This window comes from Centrocercus urophasianus, unplaced genomic scaffold (genome assembly GCF_019232065.1).
Source record: "Centrocercus urophasianus isolate 14NV4802_14NV808 unplaced genomic scaffold, USGS_Curo_1.0 seq_10, whole genome shotgun sequence".
In the NCBI taxonomy this organism is placed as follows: domain Eukaryota; kingdom Metazoa; phylum Chordata; class Aves; order Galliformes; family Phasianidae; genus Centrocercus; species Centrocercus urophasianus.
Genome location: NW_024884142.1, coordinates 35,897,610 through 35,912,182, shown reverse-complemented (window position 1 = coordinate 35,912,182; position 14,573 = coordinate 35,897,610). Strand labels below are relative to the sequence as shown.

Genomic DNA, 14,573 nt, shown 5'->3' with positions numbered 1-14,573 from the left:
TATAATTTAATTTTGTTTTGAGATTCAGTAGCAGAGGTGCAACAACTGTATGTTGTGTCAGTAAGGATAGCACTGTGGGTTCATGTCCAGGTGTCTTGTCTCTCATTCAAGACATCAGAATTCCCTACTTTTCTTGCAGAGCTGAACATAAATGTCTCAAACATTGATTTATACAAAATTTTTTAAAACTATCTACTGTAGTATATTTATTAAGAAAAGAAATAAAAGCAGCACAATTGCCCAGTAATTCAGTATTGTAAGGCACAATTTTTTTAGTAGCTGTTCTATTAAACTTGTCTTCTACAGTACTGGCAATGCTCTGGAGTTTGCTTGTGTGTTGAACCAATCAAGCAAAAGAAACTTCTCATTAATCACCTTACTTACCTGTTGTACTCAATATACCTGAAAATGCATCATACTAAGCAAACAGTTGAATACATAGCAATCAAGCATTTATACATTAGAAAACCTTGCTGTACAAGTTTGGTTTTTTAAAAGATAACTTTTTTTCTCCTAACATGTTTCTTATTTTTCCTGTGTCTGGCAATAATTTTTTCCTTCTCTCCATAGATTGTTTTTTTGATTACGTTGTCAGCCTTGACTGTTTATTCTTCTGAATCTTGTTTGGTGCAGGGACAAGGGAAGTTAGCACAAATGTGTAGGCGTGCGAAGGGGAGTAAGTGAAAGCTCTTTAATCAACCTTGGATAAAATCTTAAACCAATATGACACAGCCAATTGGTCTTTTTGAAGTTCTTAGTACTGACCTTTTCCTTTTTGTATTATAGCAGTGCCCAAGAAGCCTAATAGAAAATTGAGATCCTCTTGTTACAGGTACAATAGAGCTGATTTATTAATCGCCACCACAGAGCTCTGAACAGACCCCACTCTTTTCTTCCTGGGGGAGCTGCATCATGAGAACAGAGCAAGAAAAGAGGGGCACAAAGCAGGTTGGGGTGTAGAAGAGAGACCTTTCTTACATCCTCAAAGGATGCATCAACTCTGAAAGACTGCTGTGGGTTTTGTAAAGCAGAAAACTTAGAAGACTTAGAGTAACAGCCGGTTGAAAAACACAGGCTATAGCCTAGGTTGTTGATTGGAAGAGATTTTCCTGTGAACGCAGGTTTGCAGATGTTGAAAATGTGGGGAGCTTGGAGAGAGGATGGTGATGGAAGTTCTTACATTTGGGTATTTGGGAGCAGAGACTTTGATAGTTTATCTGAGAATCAGAGAATCGTAGAATTGCTCAGATTGGAAAAGACCTCAAAAATCATCAAGTACAATTACAACCTAACTATACTACTCTAACAACCCTCTACTAAATTGTGTCCCTGAGTACCACATCCAAACAGTTTTTAAACACAACCAGGGATGGTGACTCAATCATCTCCTGTGGGGAGCCTATTCCAGTGCTTAACAATCCTTTCTGTAAAGCAGTTTTCCCTGATATCCAAATTAAATCTTCCTTGGTGCAATTTGAGGCCGTTTCCCCCCTTGTCCTGTCACCAGTGAGAAGAGACCAACCCCACTGCTGCTGCACCAACTTTTCAGGTATTGGAAGAGGGCAGTAAGGTCTCCCCTCAGCCTCCTCTTCCCCAGACTAAACAGCCCTGGCTCCTTTAGTTGCTCCTTGTAGGGTGTATTCTCCAAGCCCTTCACAAGCCTTGTCGCCCTTCTTTGGACCTGCTCCAGCAACTCAGTGTCCTTTCTGTACTGAAGTGCCCAAAACTGAACACAGTAGTCAAGGTGAGGCCTCACCAGGGCCGAGTACAGGGGCAGGATTACTTCCCTAGTTCTGCTCACCACACCATTCCTGATACAAGCCAGGATGCCGTTGGCCTTCTTGGCCATCTAGGCACGCTGCAGGCTCATATTCAGCCGACTGTCCATCAGTACACGAAGTCCCTCTCCATCAGGCAGTTTTCCAGCTACTCCTCCTCGAGTCTGTAGGGTTGCCTGGGGTTGTTGTGACCAAAGTGCAGGACCCAACACTTGGTCCTATTGGAACTCATACTGTTAACCTTGGCCCATTAATCCAGTCTATCCAGGTCCTTCTGTAGTGCCTTTCTCCCTTCTGGCAGATCAGCACTCCCTCCTAACTTGGTGCCGTCTGCAGACTTAGTGAGGGTGCATTCAATCTCCTCCAAGATCATTCATAAAGATGTTAAATAGAAGTAGCCCCAGTATCCAGCCCTGGGGGACCACTTGTGACCAGCTGCCAACTGGATTTAACTCCATTGACCACAACTCTTTGGGCATAACCATCCAGCCAATGTTTCACCCATCAGAGCATACACCCATCCAAATAATGGGCAGTCAGTTTCTCCACAAAGTTGTTGTGGGGGAAACTGTCAAAGGCTTAACTGATGTCCAGGTAGACCACATCGACAGCCTCACCTTTATTCACTAAGTGAGTTGCCTTGTCATAGAACAAAAGGGTCTTCCATTGATAAACCCATGCTGACTGGGCCTGATGCCCTCATTGACCTTAAATTGATCCATGATGGCTCCCAAAGAAGAGTGAGAGGTAGATGAAGCACACAAAGGAGATAATCTTGCCTGAAATACTGAAGAACTGTTAGCTTAAAAGAGGCTACACAAACTGAGCAGAGACCAAAGTTCAGTATTTGCTGGTTGCAAAGTTGTCAACTGGAACTGCTACTAGGCTGGTATGAGAAGCAAAGCAGGTTGCAAGAAGGACTTGAAAAGCAGTGTTATTGGCTGTAAGAGTTTCTTTATTCTGTGTTTTTGTTTAGAAGAGCATTGTGTTTTTCCTAGGCAAACTGAAGAAATGTGCTCTATGGGCAGACAGAAAAGCAAATATGATGTTTGTCAACTTTCTGTTGATATTAGATGTATATGATCTTTTTGTACTTTTGTTTAGTCTTGCAGCTTATAAGGTCGTCTCTAAAATAGATAAATAAACAGCAAAGAACAGTGCTATATACAGTAACATCAAAGGGATGAGTCAGTATATTGTATATAGGCTGAAAATGTAGATCAAATCCCTTGTGGTGAAAATGGACAAGAGAAAGGATAGTGAGAGGACAATAGACATCAGCTAGAAGGCTGAGTGTAGCAGGTGAAGAAAGACTTTTCTGTGTTTTAAGAAACTTTAAAATAATAATAATTTAAATAATATTTAAATAAATAAATAAACACTTCAAAAATCTGTATTGAAACAAAGTCTTCCTGTCCTAGTTCCCTAGCAAATAGGGAAAAAAAAATCAGCTCAATCTTGTAAAAACATGTGGAAGCCTTAACTAAATTGTGTTTGCTTTAAGAAAACAGTTTCATATCCTATAAATAGTAATTCTCAACAGTTTTCTCTTGTTGTAGATGTTCTTAATTCAAGGGGATTCATTAGCAGTAAGGTTAAACGGGTTACCATTTGAATAAAGAGATCTAATGTCTAGCTGGACATCGCATTTATAAATAGTACTTGCAATCAGGTCATTTTTTAGACTGTGTATGTTAAAGTGTGGTGTGAGAGATCACTGTTGGTTCCTGTTTCTCTATTGCTCTGTTTTGCTGCAGTAGGACATGAGCTATAACTCTCTAAACAAAGCATATATATTCTCTTCTGTCCTTTGTGTAATCATCTAAATGGAAATAGAAAATAGAATAAAATAGAAGCCTTGAAACTGATCAATCTCTGCTCGTAAAAGTGCTTGATTTCTTTCTTTTGGGCTAGTCTTATCCATCTTTACATGCCTGAACTTTTTAACCCAGAAACAAAGATTGCCTCCTTCCATTCTTTTTTTTTTTTTTTTTTTAGTTCAAAATATATTGCATTACAGTGAGTAGCCATCATCCACAGGATAAGTTGTACTGGGAGCTTTCTTTACAAAAGTGACAAAGGTTCATTCCTTCCAGGGAAACCTTAGTATCTCCTCTCCTCCAGACATTCATAAATGAAATCTGATCCTATGAGGTTCAGATATTAATTTCAAACATAGTCCAAGTTTCTTGAGAATCTGCTTTACCTTTGGAGACCAGAGTGACACACTTAATTAAAGATTTGTGGCTGTGAAGAAGAAAGGGGGGGGGGGGGGAGAGAAGAGTTATTTTTTGTAGCTGCCTTGGTCTGAGTGAAATCTTAAAAGCAAGCTGTATATTGCATGATTCAAAATGCAGGTAGTTTTTGATGCACATGTAGATGATGCCATTGAAGGGCTGCATGCTGCCCTGGATATGTTATCATACTGCTAGGGCCATGAAGCTGTCTTCTAATTTGAACCACAGTGCCTACTGTGAGAATATCTATCATGTGTTGAATGTAAAGATTATTGTGGATTAGTACCATGATATAAATTCTGGAGTAAATGCTCAGTTTTCAAAATCTCTTCTTATAAAGAATATTTGAAACTTGGAAGTCTCTGAGTATGTGGACTTCCAGGTTTGAAAAATCTCTAAAATAAAAGCCTGATGAATCTAATTTGCTGATATTCTGCAGTAAGACTGCTTCTGCATGAAAGTTCAGACGCTTTTTATATGGTGACTTGCTGAGCCTGTGCAATTAAACTGTTGGCTGGTTTGAGTGGAAGCTGTGAAAATTAAAAGATAATTTCATCTGCCAGTCAATATAATTACTTTTGCAAGGAACATGCTACCACTTTTTTGGTTGATTTGGTTTGGTTTTTGTTAGTATGTTGGACACTAGAAAAGGATGTTGGCTATATAAACTAGCATTCTAAATATTCTATGGCTTTCGTCTTCACAAGTGTCTTCTCTGGTGACAAAATAGTGTGACATTTTACAGTAGGGTGTAACTTTTCATATTACTTTTTTAATTGAACTTTCTTAGGCTCCCACTGTAGCAAGTTCAGAAGTTGAGGTAACAGGGAAACTTTTGATGCTTAAAACATCAAAAGTAGTGTTATGTATTTTCTTAAGAATACTTTTTTGCATCCAACTGAAACTACGGAGTGTAAGATGAAGTATAATTAAATGGCGATTAGTATTTTATAGCTTTACCTGATCACTCTGACTGCTGGAATACATGAAAAAGGTTGAGTAAGAGTTCTTCTTGCTCTTAATTTTTCTCCCGAAATCAGATAAAAAACTGCCATTAGCTGGTAAGTAAAAACCCTGTCTCTCCAGCCAGCATAGTGAGGCGGTTATTTGCCACAAATGGAATGTTTGGCCTTTCCATGAACCATGAAATACGGAAGGAATTACTGAGAACATTAGCAAGCTGATGAAGAGTGATTCTCTAGCACTCTGTCCTTCTCAAAGAGGGCTGATGGCAGGCTCTCTGTGATCATTCTTGCTGTTATAATCACAGTTTGTTCAAATTAGCTTTTCTTTCCCCTATAGTTTTCATCAGTCAGCCACAAAGCTGCTTCATCACAGAGAACCCTCAGCAGACCATTGAATGTTTTGCAGTGTCCTGCTGAGGACTGAATCTGTGCTGCTTACTGATTTGATTTTCTTTTTGATCTCATTGATCTGAAAATTTTCTTTGAAAATCTGTACACTCTGTTATTTTTGCTCTAATTATTGCTGAAGAAGGGTCAGCTCTATGGGATTATGTTTTTCTGCTATGTGGCACAGCTTTTACTCACAGTCAGGTAAAGGTTATAAATCCTGTTCCTACAGCTGCAATTGTAATGCAATTATTTGATGGTGGATACTTCTCTGGCAAAACGTGTGCCAAACTGTTTATAGCTCTTAAGCAATGCACTTCAGTGGAAGGACTGGCAGGAACAAGGATTAAGTTATAGCAACATACAGAAAATTATCAACAACTTTAACCTTGTGCTTTTCCAACATGTATTGCATTGCATACTTATGTGAATTAAACTTCAGTGATTTTGGTGCTGAGGGTAAGGCAGCCTGGGCTGAAAGCACTTCTTAGTGGATCACCTCTGAGATATATTCTCAACAGATTGCTAGTAAAAACTGCAAGTCTTAATAAAGATCTTGTTCTTCACTTCTTCCTGCCTTCCCTTCGTTTAAAGAAGAACGAATTGAGTGCACCACCTCTGGCCTTGTCTTGGAATTAGAGATTTTTCTTTCTTAGTGCTTAGTTACTGAGTTTTATCTATCCAAACATAAAAAATTAAGAAGAATTTTTTTATTTTTGCAAGTGCATTATTTTTTCAATTCATTTTCTGTCTGTGACCATTCTTAGTTACAGAGTTAGATAAGTTAGTGCTTTTGGAACGCTTTTTTTACTTCATAACTTAAAGATGTATTGTTTCTGTTACTGGAATGCTGTTTGAGTTTAAGACTGAAACAAGGAATCCTTCACCTGCCTTTAGATCAGGGTAAGCAGCAGCAGCCTTCCACTTACTGGCCTTTGTGACCTTTTGTCAAAGTATTTAAAGGGTGAGGAGAAACTGTTTAGACAACTAGATGCATGTATGTGTTTGCTTTTGGTCATGGATTTAATCAGCAAGTTAATGCCCATCCAGCCATACAATGGAAGGTGTGCATAAGTCTTTCACTATTTGCTAAGAATGAGTGTGTTGTATACATAAGCAGTGTACAGAGATCTGACTGCAGTCTGTGGCCCATAGCAGGTCCATCATCCTTGCTCTGATGGAAGATCTGGGCACTGCAGCTCCAATTAAGGTATTTTCATAAGTTATTTTGCATGAAGACTTTTTAGATTTCATCATGCTTCCTATCTGTTCTGAATGGTTGTTCCTGTGTCTTGTCTAGCTCCTGTAAAGACTGTGAACCACTCCTGTAGAGTACTCCCCAGTTGCCTTGTCTTAGAGAAGTTGTGTAGTTCATCTTTCTATTTCCATAGGTTTATACCCTTCACTAAGACACACAAGTTTTGGTTTGTTTTTGTTTGTTTGTTTACAGCTGCTTATTCACTAGTATCTTCACAGACTTTCTCAGTTTCCCTGGGGATTGGAATTTGTGACACAGTGTTGAGAGAAAGGACTTGGGAGGTCTTGTGTTATCCCATCTATTCTTGTGTATTCTTTGTTTTCCTTCTAGTGGTGGTTATAATGTGGGTCCTCCATTGTCAAGCACGCTTTGCTATCTGTACTGCATGCTTGACTGCTCTTTTGGTTACCTCTGATTGCTGGAACATCCTCTTCTGTTGATGATGCTTATGATAACAGCTCTCAACCTTACTCATTCAGCTGCTGTAAGACCTGCTCTGTTACACGTGTATAGAGAATGTTCTGTAAGGAAATGAGCGCTGCTTAAGGCCCATAGTATGTAGTTCACCTTGAGTTTGAATGTTTGATCGGTTACTGTAGAATCTTCTTAAATTCATGCCAAGTGAAGGCTGCATGCAGAATACCTTCCATAGTACTCAGTAGCTACCCATATAAACGAAAGACACTTGAAGAAACAGAAGAGTTGCACTTAATCTGATTACACTGAGCTTAAATCTAAATGTATGTCTCCCCATCTAGACAGACCTGTAGATGCATTCCTGACACAGAAAGACAGAATCTTTGCATTTCAAATTATGTTCCTTTAAACAAGCTTCCCCTTGGTGCTTTGGGTACTGGAGAGACCAGTTTGAGACAGACAGCTCCTTTATCTGGCTCTACCTGTGTTTTCATGCCCACAGGTAACCTAGAGCTGGGCCCTCACTTTAAGTCAGTCAGCATCTCCTATCTCAACCTGCGATTAGTTGATGACCCTTGCTAATCTGTCAGGGAAAGAAAAATCCTGTAAAACAGATGAACATTCTTCTAGGTAAACTACTTTAATCTGCTATACTGTTCACTCAAGCAAATGCCAAGCCAAGCATGAAAGTGGAGGCCTGCTGCTGGAGGAGGGAGATAAAGGAGTGTGCAGTTTTAGTTCAGTCAAGCTTCTCCTATGGCTCATTAATCATGAAAAATGTTCCTCCTCTTCTGCCTCTCTTTGCTGCTGCCTTGTACATACTGGTGCTCCCCTGTCATAGCAGTGTGCTTGGTCAGGCAACAAAAGAGAAAACCTTATTTTGCAGCACTTCTAAGGCAGATAAGCAAAACGAAAAAGTAGGCTAGGAAAAGCAGGGTGAAGAGCAACTCTTGCAGAGGTGCTGAATCAGCACTATGGTCATGCTGCTCCATACTGGCATGGCTGCAAGGGCTGTTCCTCTACTTGGAGACATGGTTATCAGCAGCAAGAAGGGGTTCAGCCACATAACAGATTCCCCCACCCCTAGTCAGCCTTATTGGAGCCCAGGGAAGTGGCTATGCCAGTTGGCCAATTTTTGTTCTTAGCCCAAAGGAAAAAGCAAAACAGAGCGATATAAGGCAATGCTGGGGCATTCTTTTCAGTTGCAAGCTATATCTGAGTCAGCTGCAGTCCACAATACAAACGCACTTTCTATGGCTGGGTTTCTTCCTCTCACTGAAAAACTGCAGCAAGTAGTAGTAGCAAACGTAGCTGATGTAATTGTCCTTTTCAGCTGCTTGTAGTTGCCTTGTTACTGGCTCTTAACTCAGGCCAGATATTGATGTAATTAACCACTTCAGTGAGACAATGGTTTAGAGATAATTCATCTGCAGTATTTGTCTTCAAAGGACTATATAATATACACTTTAACAAGACGAATGCTCTTGATTTTATTTTTATTTTTTATTTTTTGTAATAACAACTCTGTGTATGCCTGTAGAGTATTGGCTCTCTCACTGTGTACTGACTGTTCTTTTGGGACTGGATAAATGAGTTGCAAGACAGCAGTTTAAATCGTTAATGTAATGATATTGTGCTTTTTCTCCACTGAATACTATTTTTTCTTTTGACTGTGCAGTTCACAGTTACTGTGTGCATTTACCATAAAAAAGAGTTTTTTTCAACAGTCTTGGGATTCCTTTTTATGAAGTCTTGTTCTTCCTTAGGAGGATGATTTCATTCTGTTACATACTAAAATACAAACATGCCAGTATTTTTATAGTGTTATACTGCAATCAAATTTTTATCTTGTGAAACTGTTATGTGTGTGAATTGATATCTTACAACAGTTTCACTGGTATATATTAGAGTTAAATGTAGGATAGATTTTCTGCTTTTAGTGGACTTTAAAGCAAGCTTTTTTTCCATAGAACTTCAGGAAGCACTTAGCAAGGTTTTTGTTCAGCATGAAATCTCTTGAGAAAAATGAAAGTTTGGGCCCCAGTGAAAAGCAAAGATTTCGCATGCAATATGTTCTCTCAAATACTAAGTTGACAAGATTATCTACAAAGTTTATATTACAGTAGTATAAAAAGTAAAGTTTAATTGACTAATCTCTCACTTTGTGTGAAGAGACAGGGCAGTTTTCCTTAAACTATATTGGCAATTAAGTGAGTGATATGAGCTTTATGAATATATTAGACCTGAGTACTCTTAATGTATTTAATGAGTTTAAAATGCCATGTCACTGCTTCCTCAGTTATCTTTTTTTGGACTTACAATTATAGCTCAGCTATGACCTAACTCTATTATCCTAACCAACGATTAATATTGTTGTGCTGATTTATGGAAGGGAATATTGTGTTATGGACTTACATGAACATGCTTATGCACAGTTTGGGTCCTTGTCTTTATGTAGAAACAACCTTTAGTTCTGAGGATGAAATAGAAAATGGACAATTGTAGCTTACAAACAGAAAAGTTTCAATTTCTCTCATCAGTAAGGACTCTTATTTATTGCATGCCTATAATAGTATGCTTGGTTGATAGGTTGAGTTGCAGATGTAACAAGCATATTGATCTCATCTAATGTATTCTTCTCTTTCTTTTCACTGGCCTCTTAATCTGTTACAAAAAAAAGTAAGATGTGAGAAAATAGCATATTATTTCTGTCCCAACTCCAGATTATTCAATATTAAGACTGTGGTAGGGAGTTAATAAATTGAGGCAGTTCATGGTCAAGAGTGCTGTACTTCTATTGTTGGATGTGGTATTCTAGAAGGTTGATAGGGAAAGTACAATATCATTCTTGATAAACATAATTCAGCTAACCATGTGTAGTCCTTCTGGTGGTGGTGACAAGCTTCTGTAGAATAACATCCAGGAATGTTGTCTCTGAGTTGACAGGGAAATGCTTTATATTAAAATGTATTGTACTCATTCAAATAGCATCATTTCTTTTCTGTGGTAAACTTTGCTTTCAAGGTATATGGAAAACTTCACATTTTAAGAAGAGATCAAATCTTTTGCAGAAAGAAAAGAAAGGACTTCTATAGCTGAACACTAACACTCAGCAACTTTGCTGTAGAAGACACCAGAAGGCTGTACTGCCATTCAGTGAGATCTGGACAGGTTCCAGAACAGACAGGGAGCTTCTAGAGAGAGTCCAGTGGAGGGCCACAAAGATGGTGATGGGCCTGAAGCATCTCCCTCATGAGAAAAAGCTGAGAGACATGGGGCTGTTCAGCCAGGAGAAGAGAAGACTGAGGGAGCATTTTTTCAAATGTTTTTCACTTCTAAATATTTAAAAGAATAGTATCAAGTAGATGGGGCCCACCTCTTTACAGTGGTATCTAGAGACAGAAGAAGAGGCAGTGGGGACAAACTGCAACACAAGAAATTCCATATGAACAGGAGGAAAAACTTTACTTTGAGAGTGACTGAGTGTTGGAACAGGCTGCCCAGAGAGGTTATGAAGTCTTCTCCTCTGGAGACACCGAAGAACCTGTCTGGATGCTTTCTTGTGTAACCTAGGGAGCCTACTTTATCAGGTAGAACTAGAGGATCTTTAGAGGTGCCTTCCAACTCCTACAGTTATGTGATGCTCTGTTAGTTCTGGCAGTATTCTTCATGAATTTAGTTAGAAATTCCTCGACGTGTCCATGATCTGGGATTTTTCCCCTGCAGCCTATTAAGCTGGTTAATCATTCATACATATTAAGCCCCTCCAATAGCATTACCCCTTTTGATTGCTTTTGTTACCGGAGAAAGAACCTACAGTAATTGTAGTAATTGTGAGGAAGCTCTTGCTCTTGGGTGTAAGGAAGCTTTATTTCAGAAGTTGAGGAATTCACTTTGTATGTTTGATCTTGCAGGAATTCTTCAGTGGGTGAAGCTGATAGATAACTTTGAGGCTGAGTATGAGTATGTCACCAACGAAGGAACAGTATTCACTTTCAAGACAAACCGTCATTCTCCAAATTACCGATTAATCAACATTGACTTCAGTGACCCAGAGGAATCCAAATGGAAAGTTCTCATCCCTGAGCATGAAAAAGATGTTTTAGGTAAGAATTTGTCATGTAAATTTCTACTACATTTCTACTCTGTTTTTTTAAACTAATACTGTCATTAGAAAGTTGGATGATCTTGTACAGACCTTACTGTTTTACTGTGTTTAAATTTTGTTTAGGATTTCATGTGTTTGCTTGCAGTTAAGTTTTGCCTAATACTTGAGAGGTTCAGATTCCATTCTCCCTTCCCCCTTCCTCCTCTCTCCCTCCCCCTCTCTGTCATCCTGTGTGGCCATAAAGGAGTCACTTAATCTGTCCTTGTTTTAATTCTGTTCTTGTAGGAAATAAGGGGAAGACATTTTCCTGCTTTGTGTTAATGTAGTAATTGCTTATTAGACAGTTGGAAATTACAGCAAGTGGGGCTTTGTAAGCAGAAAGAAGGAAAAGAACAAGCATAGTAGTAGTATAGCACACTATGAGCAGACTTGGTCAGGGATAGGACAGCAGTAGGAAAAAACCTCAACACAGTCAAAGTGCATGGAATTCTTGGAGTATAAAAGTGACTTAAAAACATAAATGTTTGTTTTTTTCAAGGTATATTGTGATAAATTTTCTGAATTAAGGTTCAGCACTGGGAAGGTTTTTTATCCCATTTTGGGGAAAATGATACTAAAACACTGTGCTTAAATTAGTTTCAGATAATGAAGAAAAACTTCTCTTGAGCTATTTTTTTGACATATGCTTTGTGTACATTCATGTAGTCTAATCTGCAGACTGTGCAGATTAGACGACATGATTTATCCAACTACCATAATTACAGCTATACAAAAAGATTCAACTACTTTTTTTTAATCTTTCTCTATGCAAATTTACTAATTTGCTGTCTGCTACTTTTCCAGTGAGGAACTGTTTCTTAGAATGAGTAAAATTCTCTGTATATGTGATGGACATACGTGTATGCTACCGTATATACTTCTGTCTCTTACTAAGACAAATCTAATTGGCTGCTATTCTGATTAAGATCTCACCTTCCAAGACCTATAAGAAACCTCACTTTCTGCACTGTATCTTGCCTGATTTCTGCTGTAGCCTAGACAGGCTACACCCTCTATATGGCATAAATGGAGAATAATGAAGTGTTTATGGCATATTATTTGATATATTCTTCAGTTGACCAGAAGCTCTCTGGGCAGTCTTTGTCCCATCCATCCAATGTAACAGTGTGAGGAAAAATGAGGCATCTACAGAGCATGTCCAGGACTGCAGTGATGTTGCCAAACAACTGGAGTCTGAGTTTTGCAAGATTTTGGGTAAACACGGAAGTAGTGAGCAGGGCTTAGCGAGACACAAAACTTTTTCTCAAGAGTATGAACTCTTTGAATCATGAACAGTCTAGATTTTAAATGAAGTACATTTCCAGTTCTAGACAGTGAATAAATGTTGCACGCAAGTTAAAAAACTGCTTCCAAGTTTGATTTTTGATTGCAAGCAAATTTGCTGACCGTCCATGAAGCCATATGTAGATTACGAGGAGCAGTATTTTATAGAAAGGGATCAAGCTGAAGAATTGACTTACAGAAAACAAGTGTTGAAATAGAATGGGATAGAGGCATGTGATTGGCATAAAATACATTTAACAGACGTGGGTTTACCTGCACTGTGATCTGAGCAGCCTAGAGGCATTGTGCAATGTCTGTGTAGGCACTAGATAGATATTCCTTCCTAGCAAACATAAAGCCACATCTGTTCTTCACTGCACCATGTCACATAGCTCAGTTCCATTTTGTTTTCATTCTAAAGGAAAGTCATACTGAGTTCATGTTTGTACGTGTATTAAAAAACAGTGTAATGCATGCAGCATTCCTCTAATGGATGATGTGCGACAGTCTTGACTATATAAACATAACAAATGCTGCAGTTAGAGAATCAAAAGCCCAGATAAATGGGTTTGCTGGGGGCATTGGCCTTCAGACTATAAACACAGTGGGCATTCAGCTCTTACACGCTTGAAGGCAAACATAATCTGTCATATGAAACTATCACAGTCATTTTCAAGACTCTATTGTGTATTATCAGGCTTCTGCTGGATTTGAATGTGGAGCAAGAAAAGGCAGTCATATGCTTTTTTTTTGCCAGCTTTTTGGGGTGGTGCATGATGGTATTGCGTTAAATGAGCAAATGAAAGCATCCCCACAAGAAGGTCATTTATAAATGTATCTTAGAGTTAGCACTACAGTAAAATAAACTTGAATTGCTCAGTTGCTTTTCTGTGGTAGACAGTTGCAAGTTAGCGTTACATGCTCAGCACCCACTGAAGGGAGTTTTTCCATTTTTAGGAGGTTGTAGCCCTGAATAAATTAACGCACTTGAAGATAGCAGGCAAACCAGTCATTGTCATTTTGTTTTAATCATTCCAAGATTTGGTTTGGAAATACATAATTATAGCAGAAGGCAGTTAATAATTCATTGCCTCGTGTAAGCCTTGCAGTCTAGGGAATTTGATTTTGTGTGATCTAGAGATGACGATGTAATGAAATGCCTTCAGCAAAAGCTAGGACAGCAGTGATTCAAAGTGTAAATGAGTGTTGCTACTTGTCCACTTCAAGATATGTGAGCGAGACTGCTTACTCAAATACAATCAGCTGTGTTAGAATTTCCTTATAAATACTATAGGCAGTAGTCCTCCTGGCCACAAATGTTTCCTTGTAATTTTACTGGATGTGTAAGTACTCGAATCAAAACTCTGACACAATCTGCTTTTATTTCTGTGTGTTACTTGAATTCTGTTTCAGAAAACCTTTGCCACATGCATATAGATCTTATTTATGATTAATAAATTAAGTATTAATAACAATAAAATTCTGCCACTGTCCATTGGTGGTAAAAAGAGAAATTCCACAAAGTGTCATAATGCATTCTTAAGGAACATGCTAATATGATTTAACCAAGAAACAAATACTCTTGCCTACAAGACAATATGGATGCCAATTTTACCAGATATACTTTGTTTTAATTGACTTTGACATTTTTTAGTTTTCAGAACTGTTTAGAAATAAGCTAATTTGGGAAATACAGGGAAAAAGCAGTTATTGTCCCACATTGAAGCTGATCACACACCTCGTTTTACAACAGGGATGTCATGGTGACTTGAAATTAATTTGGATCTCTTTTCTCTGAGTTGGGGGGAAGAAATAAATAATGGCTATTTGAAAATGAAATTTCAGATGAAATGGAATGAAGAACCTGAGGACATCTTTGTGTGCAGTGAAGCTCATTTCCCTCCCACTTTTGTGCTTGTTTATAAAGTGTTACTCTTGATTTTCAGGGAATCTGAAATTTAACCTTAGGGGAGATTCATGTCTAACATTGAACTTGTGGTTTAAATGACTGCATAGCTGCAAAGGGGTGTGCTGATTTCATTCAAAAGCAGCTGTGTAACTGTGACCACTGTGGTCACTAGAAACACTTGGATGGTGGTT

General features: G+C 38.5%; 1 protein-coding gene across 1 annotated transcript in view; it reads left to right on the top strand.

The window, feature by feature from the left end:
* LOC122158528 (prolyl endopeptidase) overlaps positions 1-14,573 on the top strand; it is a 94,657-nt gene that overhangs the window by 37,760 nt on the left and 42,324 nt on the right. The window contains exon 8 of the mRNA XM_042815266.1: positions 10,957-11,148. Within this exon, the coding sequence (XP_042671200.1) occupies positions 10,957-11,148 (192 nt within the window). The remainder of the gene's footprint in view (positions 1-10,956; positions 11,149-14,573) is intronic.